General features: G+C 47.9%; 1 protein-coding gene across 2 annotated transcripts in view; it reads right to left on the minus strand.

Moving 5' to 3' along the window:
- Positions 1–16,237, minus strand: part of LOC131573015 (FERM domain-containing protein 4A-like) — a 176,617-nt gene that overhangs the window by 31,997 nt on the left and 128,383 nt on the right. For both annotated transcript variants that reach the window (XM_058826575.1, XM_058826576.1), the window contains exons 12-13: positions 6,885–6,961; positions 2,708–2,846 (exon numbers count right to left, since the gene is read on the minus strand). In XM_058826575.1, the coding sequence (XP_058682558.1) occupies positions 2,708–2,846; positions 6,885–6,961 (216 nt within the window). The remainder of the gene's footprint in view (positions 1–2,707; positions 2,847–6,884; positions 6,962–16,237) is intronic.

Here is a 16,237-nt window from a genome sequence, read left to right on the forward strand (position 1 = left end):
TCAGGTGGTCTCGTGCATTGGGCAGGCTCTCAGCAGCAGCAGGAATCAGAGCAACAGCTCATTTCACACAGGCCACTGAGCAGCCAGCACGAGGCCTGTGCAGGCTGTGTGCTGCAGCAGAGCACTGCAAGGCTGGGTTGCACCCCATTAGCGCTCCCCCAAGACCCCCAGTCCCTCCAGGCTCAGAAATTTTAAAGCACTTAGCGCAGACCTGCCAAGTCTCATTTACATGGAGGAGGACTGGCTCATTCATGAGTCATTTCAAAGCGTGGGGGCAAACTGATCCCTAGTGCTGTTCTGACAGGGTCAGAGGGTGAAGAAAAATCCGTAAGTGAAATAAGGAAGAAGATGGACACTAGGGATAAATTCATCCCTCTTGCTGCAGTGATGGGGCTTTGCTGGAGGTGATTTTTTTAAACCCTTGGCCTATTTTCTACCAGTTCATTCAGCCAAGAAGCCTTGCACTTGGAGGAACACGGTGTTGAAAATTCCCACAAAATGGGACTTCTCAAGGTTTCTAGGCCAAGAGTTTGATTGACTCAGTGCAGTCAACAGTGCACAGACATGCCTTCAAGTCCTGCTGCATCTGTCTCCCAAAAAAAAGGGAAGCTGACAGGATTTCTGCACGCTGACAAGCTCACTCGGGAAGCTGGAGATCTTTTCAGTCTCCATGTTATGCTTCAATTGCAGGCAGAGAGAGACAGATCAGCAGGGAGTGAGACGCTGGGAACTCGACGAGCTGGCAGGAGTTCAGCATGGAGTGAGGCTGCAGAAATGTTTGGGACCTCACTTGCAAAAGGGTCAGAATCCTGGCAAAGTGGATTTTATTTCTTTTTAAAATCAAATGAAGGGTTTTCTTTCCAGTGGAGCTGTTGGTCCAGATCCAACTGGTGCCCAGTTATGTGAGGAGCACAGAGTTCAAGCTTTCTTTATCACTATGTCACATCTCCCGCCATCTAATCTACATCACTGGAGCAAAGGCTCAGCTGTGCAGTGAGCTCCAGCAGGCTTTTTCCTCTAAGTTTGTTTTTATTTTTCTTTCTTTTGTCAAAATGATATGAAATGCCAAGTTTGGACATGAAAGGAAGGAATATCTAAGTTTTGCTTTGAAGTTGAGGATTCAATTGAAGTGGGGCCTGAGATTTAAGGGGCTGCAAACCCATGCGACCTGAAACTCAATAAATGTTTGTCTAGGCCCCTGAGAGTTGAACCAAAGACATTTCACATCACCCTGCTCTGGGATATGATTTACTAGTTTTCCAAAGCAAAGTTCATATTAGCACTGTGTCCTTGAAGTGACCAGCAGGATGAACTGATCAATAAAAATAGATGGATCTATCAATATTGACAGTGTCACATCAAAGATGAGGACAACAGATGAAAATATCAGTTCCCTTAAGAGAAAGGGACAAAAATATTTGTATGCCTTAACTTCAAAGCCTCAGCACGAGGACTGGGATTATTGTGACAAAGCATGCTGACATGGTAACAGATGTGACAGGTTGACAAACGAGGGCTGGTGGGTGGTGCTGCCTGTAGGAGTGTGAGAGGGGAGATAAAATTGAAACACAATCTGCCAACAACAAAAGGAGTCACTGAAGGGAAGTCCTGGGTGTTTCAGAGACCCATTTTCTTACCAAAGAAATGGGAGGAGGAGGGAATCTCCTTTTGTTTGTTGGTTGCTTGTGAACTAAATACCTTGCAGCTAGATCAGCAAATCCATCTGGCTAAAAGTAAAGAAAAATAAACTTCTATTTGCTTAAAATTTATCTCTGAGTTGACAGAGAACTATGCACTGCCCTGATGATCCTGAGCAGAGAAGGGACAGGAAATCTTCCCTTGGTATCAGTGAGTATGCAATTATGTCCATATTTAAAGTAGCAAGATATTAAGATTGCTTCAGGCATTTGGAGGATCATCACCTGCACATTCTGCCATTTCATCAGAGATGAGGACCAATGCAGGTACCCACTCAATACAGGCTCTGTCTTCTCTGTGAAGCTTTACACTTCTCTGTGAAGTGTGCTCATATGGAGAGGGAAGTCTGCATGAGAAGTTTTTTCTCTGTATCAGAGTAATCTCAAAGTGATCAAAGCGATCTCCTGCTGCTCCGGGTATGCCTAAAATTACTGATGAAAGGAATTAAGAGGGAGAACACACACCCCTCTGGTTTCAAGGTGGTTTCTTTTGTGTATTGCGTGGCCCTTTGTGCAGCAGCAGTTTGCGATAGCTCCGTGTACCGCCAGGCTGTCAAGCCTCCTGCCCCCTCTTAAAATAATATCCCTACCCCTCCTTTCTAGGAAAATACAACAGTCAAAATCAAGGGACAGCAAGAAGAATCCGGAGACAGTTGTAGGTTGGGAAGCTGCTTTGAACTCAGTTATTGGAAGCTGCCCTAACTTATGACAGACATGGAAGATGTGAAAACCATTCAGACAGTGATGTTAACTGTTTCTGCTTGCTAACTTTGGGTCCTACAATTTGGCCACAGTTCAATACAACCTTTTCCTCAATCCTTACTCCCATAGGCATGAGTTCAATACAAATTTTTTCAGTGTGGTCAGGACTAGAAAATGTCTTCAGTCAATTCACCTTTTTTTTTGCTCTCGAGTATAAAGGGAGGGCAGGAAAGAAGCCGCCATCTGGACTTGATGTGTCTGGGACTGTGGGGAGTGAGAAGGACTCAACTGGCACTTCTCATGCTTACCTTGCTTTGCTTCCTGTCCAGGTAGAACTGATGTTGACTAATGGCCATAGCCCAGATAGACTTTATTAATGCTGGACAGGCATACCATGTATGTACAGCAATGCCACTATGCCCAAAAGTCCTCCTGGTCACAGATGCCCTGGAGAGAAGAAAAGAATGAACTGGGGTTACACAAAGGTTTCACCAGATTGCTTCCTGTGGCAGAACCTGTAACAGATCTCAGTAAAAGCTGCTGTCTTTACTGTGCAGCAATAAATATCTAATCAAACCAGGAGAGCATTTACTTCAAATATGGCCTCAAGGTAGCAAGCTCCAGAGGACTAACAGTTTGTCCAGCTCAGACTGTATCCCTGGATTTGGCTGATGCTGACTTGCTGCATATCCCAGGGGAGCTACCAAGGCCAAAGCCTGTGTGAATCCTCCGTGTCTCATCACATGCAGAGACATCTCAGGCCAAGTCCTCACACCCTTCACTGCCTCTGTCTTTGGACAGTGGCTCCCAAATATTAGGACCCAGGCAACAACTAAAGATTCACAGGATCAATGGCTGCTTTAGGGAGTGTGAGACAAACTCTTCAGGAACCTTAATTTCCCCACTTGTAAACAGATGTAGCAGGATTTGCCACATGGTATGGGGGCAGGGAGTTGTGAGGCTCAGAGGGGGCTGCCTAGTGCCCTGCAGAGGAGAATGGGACTCAGTGATTAGCTGAGTGAATTTAAAAACAGGAAAAATAAGAGCTAAATATTTCCTCTCTGGGACTCCCAATTGTTCTCAAACATTAGCAAAAAAACACAGGTTAGGTTTCCCCATGCTTTCACAGCTGTACAAACCTGCTTGATTATTCCTCCCCATCTCTCAAAAGCAACCCCACCAGCAGAGCCCCTGACACCAGCACAGTGCACATTCAGGCTCTCAGCATCCTGGTCTGTGGAACTCCTCCCACTGCAGGGATGCAGATCTGGCTGGAATAAACCACACCACTGACCTACAGAGCACCAAATAAATGAGGGCCTCTTCTCCAATCTGTTAAGATGGGTCTTGTGGTAGAGTAGGATTATGAAATGATGTGACATGAGTACAGAGGCTTGCTCAGAAATGTGACACCTTTAGGGACATGGATGGTGAAGAGGGAGCAATGCAAGAGACAGCCTGAAGAACAGGTGTGCTACAGAGGGGCTGCCAGAGACCACAATCAGCAGGGACTCTGAGCCATGCAGGTGTAGAGGTGATACTGCAGGACTGCTCAGGAGCTTTACTGTGCCATGCAAGGGGGAGTCAATTCTTTCACCAGCACTCACAAGTCCTCAAGCCTGCTATGGCTCCCCTCCTGCACCTGTATCTGCACTGGCCACCTCTCTTCTGGTGCCTGTGGGCCACTGCCTTGTCCAAAGTTGGAGGTGAACACGGAGGGGTGAACAGTTGAATAAAGTTGTGACAGAGCCAAGAACAAAAGAAAACCAAAACTGCAGCAAAATGAGAACTGTTGGAAATGTTCAGTCTGGGAGAGGACTGACAGCCATTGCATCAGGGCTTTTTCAGTCCTTCAAAATGTGTTAAAGTCAAATTATGGAGCTACAAATCAGAGTGAAATTTCTGAGAAAACAGATGTGGCCAATGCAAACAAGGTCTGAGACAACTGGGATCTCATGTTTCAGCGTTACCCTGTACTGAGTTCTTTCCTTGTGAATGGTGCTAGAGACCTCGTCCTATTATGAGTATTGTTCTTGTGAGAAAAGTCTCCACGGATGCAACAGGACAGCACTGATGGTGATAGGCTGCCTCATTCCTGTCACTGGACAGGGAATGAAGGCTGTGCTGGGAGGTGATCCTGAAACTGAGACTGGAGAGTGGATCCAGCTCTGGATGCTTTACACTGGTCTAAGGACACAAACCACTGCAGCACACTGGCACATAAAGCTTTAAGGAAATTAGGGCACTCAAACATGGGCTGAAGCCTTAATTCTGGTGTCATCCTATTCAGTTCAAACACAATTACTCCTGAATTCTTAGAAACATACTCTGCAAATCATTAATCTTCTCACTGTGAAAGTAGTGATTTCTAATTATTTTCCTTTTTTGGAATCTGTACACGTTTCCGATCAAAACAGCAGACTCCATCAGAACATCTGCAGACTGTTGGTCAAACCTGTGGACTTGTTTTTCACAGCTGTGTTTGAAGACCTGAGAAATATGGCCCATGGGTGTTTTTTCCATGACTTCCCATACATTCTCATGTATGCTACATGAGCTAAGGAATTAACCCTGTTGTTAGTTCCTAAAATGTATCATTTTCCTCCTTTACGGGAAAAGTAACTGCAATGAAAGGAGGTGAAATGGCCTGTTGGGGACAGGAAGCCATGGGGCAGAGGCAGGGCTTAAAAACATACATTGTGCTGCCCAGCCCTGGCCACAACCACGGAGCTCTGCTTGCTCTCCTGACTGTGGCTTCGCTGACTCAGGCTCTGGTTTGGCTAGGAGGAGAGGAATGTGGAGAGAGCACTGTGTTGGCTACTCCTCCGCCTCCACAAGCTGAACAACTCCTCGCAGGAGTCCATCCCACTTGGCTGGGAGACTACAACCCGAGCTGTCTTCCCACCACGCCATGGCAACGTGCTGCACTGCATTACAGCCCGAGTACCAGCTCCACCTGGATGGTGCCACTCTGGATACAAAATCCAATCAAAATTATACAAAATCTAACCAAACTAATTCCTTTGTATCATGAAAGTACCAGGCTGACAACCCAGGACAGGGCTTTTTCCTCCTGGTGTTAAGGCAGAGAAACAAAGCAATGGAATAAAGAATGGAAGCTCTTCTGTGTCACTAATTCCTATAATCTAAATACAAATGAAAGAGAAGAGGCAGCTCTGTGTGGTCACATTTCATGCATGACATCGTGTTGCAAATGTCACCATGATTTTAAGGTCCCAGAGCTATTTCCTTTCTTTTTCTTGCAACTGCTCCTTCCAGGAAACAGACAAAATTTAGGGCATTTAGGGGCTTCTGGCTGCTAATCACTCGCAGCACACATTGCTGACGCCTCTCTGGGTGCTGGAGCCTTGGTGGGGGAAGGAGTGCGCTACCCCCAGCTCCTGCTGCTGGAAGATCTCCCAGTGTATTCTCGACTTTGGGAATTTGCTCTGCTAGATTTCATGTGACTGTTTACGTGCTTAATATTAAGCAGATGCTTTGAGGTTCTGCTGACCTGGAGCTGCACAATGACATGAGCTGCTTTACTCGGTGTTTGTTTTAACAAATGCACCTTATGCAGACAGGCACCGTTGTACTGGTGTGACTGTGCTCAGATCAGGGTAAATAAGGATGGAAACTGCATGCAAAATTCCCATAATAAAAGTACATCTATTAGTACACAGATAGGCATGGGAAACAGGTGAAACTGGATCACAGCTAAGTGATCAGCACAACACTCTACTACCAGCAACACATCCAATCAGTCTGGGCAGAGAGATGGCTTCCATCAGTGGTATCATACCGTGCAAACGAGACATTGCTTTTAGTCAGGACAACTTTCAGAGCCACACACTCCCTGCGTGCAGTAACCACCCAGTAACGCAGACACACCAGCGGTGCTGAATGCACTGATGGGATGCAGCACAGTCCCTTGAACTCTCACATTAGGATTCCGAAGTAAGAAAAAAAGGCTCCTGTGCCAAAAGACTGATGGGCTTTCATCCAGGCTGCCGGCGGTAAATCTCTGGTTCTGTGCCACTCCTTTCAGTTGCACTACTGAATATTTATTTACAAAGAAGCATGAGTACAAAATCTGGCGCTCATCTCCGGGCTCTGAGTGAAACACGGGGACAAGGCAAAACACCCCTTTCAAACACGAGGGTTGCCAGCACTGCAGCTGAGGCATTGGAGCCGTACAGTCCCGGGGGTCACAAGGTGCCAGAACAGAGGGAAAGGGGAAAAAAAATACCGCTAGCAGCCGAGGGGAAACCCATCCTCAAAAACGCACACCAGAACCCGAAATGTCCCGCTGAAAGGAAGCAGCAGCCCCCGGCGTGGTACCCGCTGCCTCTCTCTTACGTGCTCCCCAGCTCCCAAGCGCAGCCAGCCCCGCACAGCAGCGGAGGCAGCGCGGCTCGTGGGACCCGGCTCAGCCCGGCTCGGCACTGCACAGCCCGGCTCAGCCCGGCCCATCTCGTAGCTCACCTGCGCGGATCGTGCACCTCCACCGAGAACTTCTTCTCGCGGAAATAGAGGTTCTCCAGCTGCCTCCATTGGAAGATCTGCGGGGAGAAGAAGGGGATGAGGCGCCTCCGCGCGCTCCCTCGCCAGCCCTGCCCGCCGCTTCCTCCCGGCGCTGCGGCGGGAATGCCCCGCTGCGCTGCGCTCCGCCCCGGGCCCGCGGCCCGCCCGCGCCCCCCGCCCCGCACCCGCGGGGCAGCCCCGGGGGCGGGCGGCGGCCTCCGTCCCTCCCTCCATCCCTCCCTCCATCCCTCGGTTCCCCCCGCCAGCCGGGCCCCCGCTGCCCGCGACGGGCTCGGTGCCGGGGCAAGCGGGCTCGGGCGCCGGTTTCACTTTGCGAGACCAAATGTGTTGAAAACACATATAAACTCCGGGCAAACCGGGATTCAACTACACTCTCCTTGTAAGGCTGACACCTGGGGTGCTGCATCGCCCTCTGGCACAGCAGACTCTCCCGGGGCGAAGGAGATGAGACCCCTGCTTCACTCAAGTGCTAATACCCAACTCTGCTTTTATGCCGCCATCCACGTAAAACTGGCACGAGCATGAGCCGAGTGGAGCCAATTTATCTGTCCCAAGCTCTGTCAGACTCGTGGTGGCGATGCCCGAGGCTCCAGGCGCTCCCGGCGGTACAAGACAGGGCAATGAGCACGTTATATCTCAGCCTCTGCTTTACGGACTGCCCTGCCGGGACATCTCAGAGCAGCATTGAGACAAAGCCAACACCACCACCAAGGGGGAAACCGAGGCACGAAGCTCTTCATGGGAGTGAAATGCGGCGTGCTCTCGTCCCCGAGACAGCCTGGGCCAGCCCTGGAGGTGCTTCTGGGCAGTGGGACGCAGTTACACGGCCCCTGTGCCCACCCTTCTCCCGTGAAATAACGCCCATCTCCCGGGCAGGACGGCGGAGCGACCTCAGGAGCAACGCGAAGGACGCGCTGACAGCGAAATAGTGCCAGCTCCGCGAGCTATCACACCGTCACCACTGCGGGCAGGTCCGCCACTGCCTCTTCCTTTACAGATGAGTAAGCCAAAATCCAAACCCTGGCTTCCAGGCTGCTAACCCACAGGTAGGAGGCAGCCTCCACCCCCTCAGGGCATGTCGGACTTCGGCTTCCCTGCACTGCCCCTAGCAAGCAGCAGAGCTTGGGGAACGTGGCCCCGCTGCTGGAGAGCACAGGCAGCAGAGCTTTCCCTGATTTACACCCCTTCTCCCACTCCAAGTAGCTTCTGCGGAGTTCCTGTTCTGCCCCCAAGGAAGGCGCTGGCTCCTGACACGCCAAGATAAGCCTGGGCTGCCAGTGTCAGCGCTTTGAAGATGAGTAAACAGAAGGCGTAATTTGATTTGCACTGATATAGCTGCTGGTGGAGCTGAAATCTACAGAATAAAACAAACCACAGAGAGGACCCAAAATTTTCTCCTTGCTGGTATTTCAGGGGCAGCAAAACTGAAAGTATTTGTTAAAGGTTCCAGGCAAGATTGGGAGTATTTTCTTTTTTTTTTTTTTTTCCCCTTCTGTAACAGGGTGCTTCTGGGAAGGAAGGATAGGGGTTAAGAAGGGCATTGAGCTGCCCCTTATTCTAGGGCTGTCCACATTGCTGAAGAGTAGGGGAAGAAGGGAGCCAGTAGAGATAGGAAGTCTGAAAGGCTGAGTTACATTGTCCTTAGGGGATTATCTTATTCCTCCACTGAAAATATGAATTGCTGCACAAAACATGTAAACACCAAACAGAGCACAGAAACACCCACTATTTTACCCACTGAGGGAGGACAGGCACAGGGTGAAAGGGTTAAGCAGGGAGCTGAAGTCTGACTCCTCTTTAAGTGCCTGGCTTCAAAGGCATGAAAAGGAAGTTTGGGGCCTAAACTCCCACAGACAACAACTGGGGTCAAGCTGAAAACATCCCTCCATGCTTCCAGATGCCCATCTGCAAGGCGGGGAGGACAACGCGGCTGTGCTGAACGGCATGTGCGGAGGACGTGTTTGGGAGGCGCTCAGACATGTGGAACTCATAAGAATCTAAAAAGCCAGCAGATCACACCCTTTAGAAAATATCCCTATGTCCCCAGGTCCCCCGTTGTCATTTATGACTAAACTTCGGCGTGGCGCAGAAGGAATTTGAAACTTTTCCGAGCTGCTGGCAGCTGCTCTTCTTGGATGCTCTCCTGCTCATCCTCCCCCTCTGACTCTGCCGGACTGTCCCCTGTGCTCGGATCCTTTTCTATTTTACCCTCTCTGTTACCAAATCTCACTGTGCTGTTTGCTAAGGGAAGCTCTGTTTCTTGTTTCTCTTCGATGATTAACTCCAACTGTCCAAACACAAGGGCTCTGGGGAAGCTGTTCAGATGCCCAAATGTAGGCATGGAGTGCCCTTTTCCATGCCCCAGGTCTCCCTGCCTGGCCCCTGGCTGCTGCCCCGGGTGGAAGGGAGCCTGACATAGATCTGGTGCTCTATCTGCCAGCCCCATGTAGATGTCTTGGATCACCAGCAGTGCCTAAACAGCATTAGACACCTACGGTTTGGGCACTGGAGCAGATCCCCAGATTGCAGCATTTTTATATTTAGATTTGATGTCTTCCTTGGCAGAAGGAGGCAAATCTCTCAATCCAGACTCTTGGGAGGGAGGGGGTGAAAGTGATCCCACAACCTAAGTTTGTGTCTTTTATTCCATAGGTCTGCTCTCCCGAACGTACACATATGTTTTACCATTGCTGTAATTGTGCTCCATTTGCTCCCCAAGTATTACTCTACAGTGTCCCACTCCTTTTTCCCACATTGATCTGAGAGGTCTCCCCCTTCCTATACAAAAGGAATCCAGTCTGAAAAAATGTGAATACCAACAAGAAAGTATCCACTTTCCTATTAGCTGATCACAATCCCTCCAGAGAAACAAAGCCAAAGGTCCCCCTTCAGCCAGACCTCCTAATGTAAGCAAGCTGTTCCTTTCACCAGTTGCCTGCCTTATGTACAGTCTCAAATTGATGTTGTTAATGCAGTGACAGATGCACAAGGTGCCATTAGTGGGTCTTCCTAAATGGAAGCATAATTTTTACCCATCAAGATCCTTTTACCATGCTGGTACTTGCAACCTTCACTGGGGAATAGAGCCCCAGCAGGGAGCTGGTTGTAATTTCAACAGGATCTTGTGTAAATGCAGTGACAACAGATGCATGCTGGTTTTGGGGCTGGTTTGAGTCAAAGCATCCATGTTCATGGCAGGTTTGCCTCTCCCTGCACCGAGGCTGGGTCTGGTTTTGGGTTATTTGGCTTATGATGGTCTTTGGTTAATTTCCTGGGTTGAATTCAATGCCTGCACATGTGGGTGGGACAATTTGTATTGGTTTTAGTGGGAGTGACCCTTTGACAAAAAGTACCTCAGCAGGGACTAGGACAGCATCTCCCAAAACACACTGGAAATGGGGCTTAGGAGAAACTCAATCATTAACACAAGCTCAGAGCACTGTTCCCCTGCCCTTGAGTGGCTGCCTTCACTCAGTGCCCGCAGACAAGGGCACAATTAGCGGTGCTGCAGAGGGCCAAGTCTGTGATGTGGTGTTTTGCCCTCTGGGTTCTCTTCTGAGGTCAGCAGCTCGTTTTGGATCATACAGCACTGGGCAGCTTTCAGATGGGAACAATTTTTGGTAGTGGCCATCATTACAGGCTGCACATGAGATGATTTAATCTTCAACAGATACTTAAGGAAGTATCCATGAGACTGGCTTTTGAGCAGAGCTGCACACTCACACATGCATGTTAAAGGGGCTAGTAAAAGAGGAGAAAAGAATTACCCTTATTCCCCCCTCCTCCTCTGAGGGGCTTGTCCCCATCGTGATCTCTGTTTCATCATGCCAGTAAAACTGGAACTGACACTATCACTTGAATTTGAAAAACTGCTTATCAGCTTGTGAACATTCAAGGGAATAACTGTTCCCCATCAGACCACGTGCACTGTTTAAAATGTGTTGGGGTGGGTGGGGAGGCCATGATGGGGAAACTAGTGCCAGAAATGGTTTCTACAAAAGCTGGCAGCTTAGAAGAGGAGCCAGGAGAGAGATCCGAGTGCTGCATGGTGCGCTGCAGAGAATTCAGGTGCAAGCTACAGGAATTTTCTCACTGGAAACCCCTTCCAAGAGGCTGGCAAGCTTGCCAGGCACCAGATGTTTGTGACTAGTTATAAAGAGCTGCAGTCAAAACCCTTCAGACGCAAGCTTCTTTTGTGAGCACACTTGTGGTTTGCTGGCTGGCTCTTAATTAAGCTGAGCCTGGAGGAGAGGAGGCCCAGGGATCTGCATCCATTTCAGCCATGTGAGTCTGAAGGATTTTTTACCATTTTTATTGACCATGAGGCTGGTAGTGTGAAGTTTGCACATGTCAGGAGGTAGGGTCAGCATCAGAGTACTTGAAAAATGCTGGAGGTTTCTGATAAAGAAGGGAATGTCTCTTGTGAATGAAATGCCAGGGATTGCTTCTAGCTTGGTCACTCATGGGTGACCTGGACTTTTGGAGAGGTGTGGGGACCTGAGTTAGTGCTAGGCCCTGGGCTGTGCTCTGTCCCTTTGTGCTCAGGGAGCTTTGCCTGAGTATTCAGTGAAGGTACTGTGCCATTCATTTGGGAACCCCTGGCAGTAATGGGGTTATTGCTTGCTCCTCTGCTGCCCTTCAGCTCAGGCACAGGACACAGAGGGGGTTGCTGAAGGCCAGCACTGGAGGTTGGTGCACAGTGCTGTCTGGACTATGGCACCTAGAGAAACATGCCCAAATGGTACCTTTTGGAATAATTCCAAGTCTTGAGGTTGGGGTTCAGGGTCCCTGATACTGTCTTCTGCCTGCTGTGCCCAGAAGAGCCAAACTCAGCACTGAACTGGGGAGCATGCACTATGGCTGGGCATGACGTGGAAACACAGTATGAACCATTTTGCATTTGGTCTCTTAAGAACCAAATATAAATGGCCAGGAGTCTCATTTTCTTTCTCTTTTCTGTGTGCTGAATCACCTGAGATGAGGCACAGGCTGAATGCAGACACTCTCAAGGGTTCCAGATAACATGCTTGGTGACTGTTCAGAATCAAACCATCTGCAGAAATCTAAAGAGGATCTACCTGTTAGCTCTGTTTTATGATCCAAAGGGAATTTATAAAGAACATAGAGACAGACTTTGCTCAGAGGTGCCCAGTGAAAGTATAAGAGGCAACAGACACAGGCTGTAGGGTTGCAGCAAGGAAAATTATTAGAAGATAAATAAATTAAAATCCCAAGTCCCAAAACAACCAGTGCAGATGGTCAAATACTAGGGCCATGAGTAACCAGATCAAACTCTGAAGGTGGTCCAGCTATTAGCAGGAGGTTGGACTAGAGACCTCCAGAGGCCTTTCTGACCCATATTTTCCTTTGATTCTAAAGATCTAATAAATGACTAACTGTAATTGATGTTGGACTTGCTGACCTATATAGCATCTCCCAGTCCTTCAAGTCTTGCCTCTTCCTGGATGATTAATGCCTTGTTAAATCACACTATGCAGAAGGAACAATCATCCCTCCAAATGCATGGACTACCACCCAGACTGGATGCTCTGAATGGCTTGTAGGAAAGGCAGAGAAATAATGTAGAACATTTCTAACAGCCCCAATGCAACCCCTTCCCTCGCCTATGCTGTGGTGAAGAGCCAGCACTGGATGACATCCCAATACTAAAACTGGTATAAAACAATGGAACTAAAACAATGAGAGTATTTTCACACAGCTTGCATGAGTGAAGCTACAAACTCCCAAGTCTTTCGTCCTGCAGTTTAAAGACAAAACAAACATAACAAAAAAAATTCCTCCTTGGAGATGTAATTTCCTCCACTGAACAAACCAGCAAGCTAAATTCTAGGAGCTGAGTTATGCGGGAGGTCAGGATGGAGGTTGTGAGCGGTCCCTTTTTGGCCTTAAACTCTATGGAAATCACAGCTCCAGCGAAGTCAATGGCAGTTTTGTCCCAGTGATTTCAGTGGGGCCATGGTTTCCGGGCATGGATTTGTGTTCTGCCTCAAGCCAACCCTGCTCCCATCAATCATACCTCTGTCAAACTAGTTAGAGTGAAGGAGGAAGGACTTCGTTGAGGCAGAACAGCAGCATCTTAGCTCAAACAAATGGGCTCTTGTTTCGGGGGCAGATTTACCAAGAGATTTCCGTGGGCTGTCACCTGTGACTTAGTGCGACCCACTGCTGGGGTGCCCCTGGGTCATGAGATGGGGATGCTGCTGCACCATAACTTAGTCCTCCATCCTGCTACACTTCCATTCATTCCTTTATTTTTATTAGTTTGGGCTATTTTTTTTTCCTTTTGCTTCTCAAAACAAGAAAAAAAAAAAAAGAAAATATTTCCTGTGTGATTTGATGTGGGAAAAGCCCTACCAATGATCTTCCCAGAGGCTTGCCGTTCTCCCTTCGCGCATGGAATGAGAGAATGGCTTGGCTAAGTGGGACTTTCAGTGGTCTGTCAGCAATCCCAGCTCACTATCTAATTACTTCTTCGCCTCAGGCTTTAGGCCTTTTCTTTTTTTTTTTTTTTTTGCCAAACAGACAAACAATTTCTGGTCCAATTTGAGATCCCTTTTGCTGTGTGCTGTTCTTGTGAGACCACACCACCCCAGCAAACATTTCTGGCTTGACCAAACACAAATTGCATCTAGGTCTAAATAATAATGACTCTGCATTCATTTCCATTATGAAAACACAATTCCCTATTAAATTTCAAAGTGGCTTATTGGCTCAGAGAGACAGCAGAGCATCAGATCACAGAGGGAAGAGCTGCTATTTGGACAAAGCATTATTTGTCTAAATAATGCAACTTGATATTTGTGTCTGTAACTGCACACAGACTGGCAGATCAGACTTTGACTTTATATACAACCAAATCCACTTTCACTGCACATATATATCTGGTAGCTGCTGCTAGATTGTGCATTGCTGTCACCATGCTGTGTGTCTAAATCAATAGGTCTACAAAGAACCTTTTTCTTCATTGGTTTCAGTTAAACTTTCTCCCTTTTATTCTCTGAAAGGACATCAAAATGACTGGATCTTTCTGCATTAAAGAGCTCTCCTTTCTGGCACAATATACTATGTATTAGATAAAGGATGCCCAGTCTGTCGCCTATGAACCAGCTGTGGCACCCTAGAAGGATTCATGCTGCCCACAAACCACTACTGCTACTCCCTCTCCTAAGGATCCTCATATCTTCTCCAGTGACTTGGCTAAAGAACTTTTGTCTTGGAACCAAAAAATAGGAATCATCATTCTCATCCCATGATGCTGTGGCGATGCACAATAGTTTGTGTGGCTGAAAACACCCCTATGATGCTGGGTATCTGCATGGGCAGTGCCATGGCAGCAGCAATCCCACTCTCGTGGTGATGGCTGCAGTGAACCTTCTGAGCCTTCTGCCCAGACCACTGACTAAAAGTGAGTCACAACCACCGAGCTGTGGGACCCCTGCCTGGCTTCATCTGATGATAAAAGTGCCCAGGCCTTCGGAGCAGCCCTGGTGAGCTTAGAGGCAGCATCTGAGCAGGGTGGGGTGTGGAGGAGTCTCCTGCCACTTCAGAGCCAAGCATAAGTGCTCAAGGAGGTTTCAATCTCTCTCCAGATCTCCACCCTAACTCCAGGGCTCTGAGGTCCAATTTGTTTCACTTTATGCTGTCAGAGTGATTTGTCTTTGCATCTTGTTGAAGTTCCTGCTGTGTGCTGCAGAATCATTTAAGACTTGGCTGCTGCTTTTACACAGAATTACTCTTTAAGACCTGAATACGACAAAGGACTTAGAGAAGGGAGTTTTATTTTGATGGGACTACTCGTATATTTAATGGTAGCCATGGGATTGACTTGGCTAGATCATGGGATGGGACGTCATGCTCTAGTCTATCTGAATGTAAATTCTCACAGAAAACCCTGGGAAACTCTATGTCTAATAGTATCTATCACCACAGCACACTAAACCACCAGAATAGTGCTGGTTTCTTTATAAAGCAGCAGTGCCTTAGACAATGTATTAAGGTTTGCAAGCACTGTAGTTGATAAAACTACTTATTTACCTACATAATGGAAATTGAGTATGACTACTGTATGATTCTAAAAAGTTCATTTACCTAGATAATCTACTCACCTGTCTGAAATCAGCCCGGTTTGGGAGACACACTGAAGCAAATTTTTATCAGCTTTTATGAGGAGGAAAAAGTGGTGATGATGACCTTATACCTAACTGTTAATTCATCCTTGTTCAACCACAACAAATTCCATGCAGTTGAACTCTTTCCAACTTGTTCTGAGCTGTGAAGCTCTTGTCTCACTCCACAAAGTTACTGTGTAGGTTAAGGGCTGTTTCTTTCTCTGGCTGCTGTGATTTATGCAGCTTGTATCCATATCCAGCTCCTACAGCTTTGCTGTAGCATACTGTTTGTGGGTCAGATGGTGAATGGGACTGGGAGCTGATTGAGATTAGGAGTGATCACTTTTTATGGCTGGGTGGTACTGAACCAGTCTGATCCCTTCTCTGGGGCAACTTCCTTTCCAACTGCATGACTATACCAGGATGGCTGAGGAAGGGGCCCAGGGGAGGAAGTGAGCAGTGGGGGCAGGATTGTGATGGGGGAGGAGAGTGCTGAAGGCCACTTCAGCTGATACTGCTGCCAAAAGAAATGTTCACTGAATCACAGCCCAGTGGCATGTCCAGCCAAATCCTGTGGAAGTTCTCAGTGTCATGGACATAATCCTGCTTTCCAGCCCAGTGTGCTTTGATGTCATTTATTCGTCTCCCAGTGTGTTTGGCAGCTCTTTGGCACACTGGTAAGGCATGGAGTAGTGGGTGCTGAAAGGAGAAGTGCCTGGTGCTGGATGGTAGAAACCCCAAACCGAGGGCAAACAGCAGCAAAAAAGGTGCTGGTGAGAACATGATCTCCTGTCTAATGGGTATTTCACCAGGGGAAGGTTTTAATCTGTGTCTGCTCTTCAGGGGTTGCAGGTCTGGGTATTATGTTTAAGGACAGAAATTGGGTGAGCAACTGCTCTCTATGAAAAGAAAGAGTGTGGTAAGGAACCTTGCTTTGTATATGTCTCCCTCCTCCCATGCTCCACATTTCCAAATACTAAACCAAGACTGAATTGCTGCACTACATAATGAGTTGAACCCACCGTGACCTGAAGACTGGTTCAGTTTACAGCCAAGTCCATAACCCAAGAAGCATGAAGGATCAGCAACGGGAAGAGAAATGAAAGCACACAGCAGAAGGAGTCAGCAGGTAGTCCTTAACAGCCTGCTAGTCACAGTGAATAA

The sequence above is a fragment of the Poecile atricapillus genome, chromosome Z (genome assembly GCF_030490865.1).
Source record: "Poecile atricapillus isolate bPoeAtr1 chromosome Z, bPoeAtr1.hap1, whole genome shotgun sequence".
In the NCBI taxonomy this organism is placed as follows: domain Eukaryota; kingdom Metazoa; phylum Chordata; class Aves; order Passeriformes; family Paridae; genus Poecile; species Poecile atricapillus.